We start from the raw sequence: 3,186 nt of genomic DNA, 5'->3' as shown, positions 1-3,186 counted from the left end.
TATAAATGTAATAACTAAATAATATAATAGGAAATAAAAAAGATAAAAAAAGTACACAAATCATATTTACCATGTTTTTTCTTCCACATTTTCATTCTTTTCATTCTCACTCCTCTTGCTAATTTAGCAATTTCTCTCTCCTATTACAACACACATGGCATTAAATAATAATAAATAAAAAAAACTCTCTCTTGTCACATAGATTAAAAAAATGAGAAATTGGCAGGGTTGAGGATAGCCTAATATATGTTAAAATCTTATTGTTCCTAATATTATTGTAACCACCAAATGATGGTAATAATCATTCAAAATCAATACACTCCGGATTAGTGTATCTGTTTTTTAAAGATGAAAGAATATTTATATTGTTTTATTACTAAAAAAAATAAGGATTTTAAGTGATTAATAACATTATTTTTAATATCATTTATTTTTTAAGACAAAAAATTATCCTATAATCTATAAAAAAAAGTAATATTTATTTAAAAAAAATGTAAATATCGTATCCCATGGGATGAAGATCCGGTCTCATGAAAATTGCCTAAAAATAATTCATATAGTTTTTGACATATTAATACTCTGTAATTAGAATATACCTTTTACTATATTCATATTAACAAGTCATTAAAAAACTTCCATATATTACACACAAAAATAAGTATTTTCCTAATCTAAATTTCAATTCAGTGAACAGTCCAATACTTTTATGCAACCGGGTATACTCTCTCTCCTGTGAATACAAAAAAAAAAAAAACCGGCTCAAACGCTCGAGTCGCGGTGACTCACTGCGGTGGCCTCGCCGACGGCGTATAAGCTTGGCTGAATTGTGTTAGATTTACTTGTCATCGGCTTTGGACATGATCGACAGTCGGCTAGGTCTCGGCTGAAAGTCGCCACGGCGTCGGAGGCTGTGCGATGAAGGGCGAATCAAAGCGGCGAGCGCTCTCTTTACCAAGTCGCCCTCTACGGTGCCGATTCTCACCAGAGAGTTCTTCATCGCCGATCTCCGCATATTCAGGTGGTGGCTCGAGTGGTACTGCGTCTGTTGGTGGCTTTGGTAATGCATTCCCTTGTGAAGGCTACACCGGAACGATCCTGGATGAGTTGTCGGAGAGCACATACACGTCTTCTTCTGATTCGACGGGAAATGGCGGTGGCGGTGGCTATGGCTGTTCTGCTTCTGCGGCTGAGGCGACACCGCAATCGAACGGCTAGGTGAGGTGGAGAAGCGTACGGAGGACGACGGCGAGACGGATCGGCGGAGATTCACCCGGGTCGGGGACGTGGGTCGGGCCAGGAAACTTCCGGATCGGGTTGCGAAACTCGACGACGGAGACGATATCGTAGATGAGCAGAACCGATCGGACGGCGATATTGAGCGTTGAAAGTGATGGCTAAATCCCGAAACGTTCGATTTACTTCTCGACGACGTCGTTTCCATTTTTTAAAAAACAATATAAGAAATTGAAAATTGAAATCGTATTTAGAAAGAGAAACTGTTTAACAGCGCCGTTTGGCTGTTGATTTCGGCAAACCTCAGTCCAACTGATACACGGTTTATATAGGGAGACCGGGGAGTGGCGTTTTCGTAATTACGCGAAAATTCGTGGGCTTTTAAGTAAACTGCCGCTTGAGAATAAAGGCGGTTTAGGGTTTTCCAATGGGTTAAACTGTTAAAAAACAACCCAAATGCTATGGGCTCTCCGAAAACATCGCTTGCACTCTACTCTCTTCCACCGCGAGTTACCACCACGCTCCTTTTGCCTTGGTTTGGATGAGATCCACGGACGGTGAATGAGCGTTGGGATGATAAAAAGAACTGTAAGCGCCGAATTTGGCGCCATATTGGTCACTAGATTTTCGGGGCCGCTCAATTGTCTGACACGTGTACTTTTGTTTGGAGGGATGGCCAAATAAGTTAGAGAAATTACATATATGCCACTACTTTTTGGTTTGACTATAATGTCCTCTAAAATGGCCGAAAATCTTCACTTTGTCACCTAGAAAATTCTGGGTTTGGTAACTGACTAACTGCTAAGTATACAATTGTACAACTGTAAATGACTTTTAGTTTCTTTTTTGGGAAAATACAGTTTTGGTAAAATAGTTAATTCACACACTATAATATATGAATTCCCGCCAAGGACCTTGTAGTCCAGTGGCATCAAACCCTTCTCTTTATACTGCATTGTAATAGAGTTAGTAGTATTCAAAAAAAAAATATGAATTCTATATTTAGATACTAAATTATCAATGTTATAGCAAAATTAAATTTCAAAGTGACAAAAATATTACTTTTACAATTAAATATTCAAAACTTAATTTTTTCAATATTTTTTTTGTAAATTTAAAATATTTTTCTCCTCAATAAAATCAATTTTGTAACTTAGAGAGTAATTTTTAGCATTTTGCAGTAAAAATTAGCACATGTGTCACTTCATGAACTATTCTGCCACAACATTGACAATTTTAGCGTCAAAATGTGGTGAAACAGGAACTAAATTGACTTATTGTTTACAATTAGAAAACCTAGCCTCTCATTTTTTACAATTTAGGTAAACTTTTTCTCTTCATAGTTGTTTTGGTTTAATGAAACAAATCAAACAATGTGGTAGTGCAAGATCTAGTTCAGATGACTATGCTGTACAGAATGTATTAAATTGAGTATGTGCTACATAAAAGGTATAGTTCAACATTTAAAGTCAAAGAATGAGGATTGGACGTGAACAAGATTAAAAGACTAATTCAAGATGAAGCTCAAGAAAATTATTCAGTTAGAGCATAATTCGGAAAGATTCTTATAAATACTCTCCTCTATATTCAAATAAGTTTAATGAATTCCAAGAAACTACTATGAATATTTTAATACTCCTTAAGGGCTTATCCCAGAAATTAAATCGAGCAACTTGAAGAATCTGATTCTACTCAAGTTGATTGATGCATGATGAATAAGGGTCGTTAACTACAATAGCGACTTGAGAGAGTAGTAATTGAGGGGGAGTTTTGACTTGTGAAGATTAAGAAATCTTGCCCCAGCAGAAGTTATCAAAACGGGCCCAACTCGCCAGGTTGGACTGATTTAGCATGTTCTAGCTGGGTTGGGTGGGAGAAATTCCAACCCAGATCGTATTTAACCCGGCCCGTGTAACCCGCGAGTTACACGCCCCCCCCCCCCCCCCCCCCTTT

General features: G+C 37.4%; 1 protein-coding gene across 1 annotated transcript; it reads right to left on the bottom strand.

The window, feature by feature from the left end:
- Positions 1 to 528: 528 nt before the first annotated feature.
- LOC116010599 lies at positions 529 to 1,525 on the bottom strand. The gene has a single exon (XM_031250080.1). The coding sequence runs from the start codon at positions 1,439 to 1,441 to the stop codon at positions 836 to 838; it is 606 nt and encodes a 201-aa protein (XP_031105940.1). The 5' UTR covers positions 1,442 to 1,525; the 3' UTR covers positions 529 to 835.
- Between the last annotated feature and the right edge of the window lie 1,661 nt (positions 1,526 to 3,186).

Source organism: Ipomoea triloba, chromosome 2 (genome assembly GCF_003576645.1).
Source record: "Ipomoea triloba cultivar NCNSP0323 chromosome 2, ASM357664v1".
In the NCBI taxonomy this organism is placed as follows: domain Eukaryota; kingdom Viridiplantae; phylum Streptophyta; class Magnoliopsida; order Solanales; family Convolvulaceae; genus Ipomoea; species Ipomoea triloba.
This window is presented reverse-complemented; position numbering and strand designations above follow the sequence as displayed.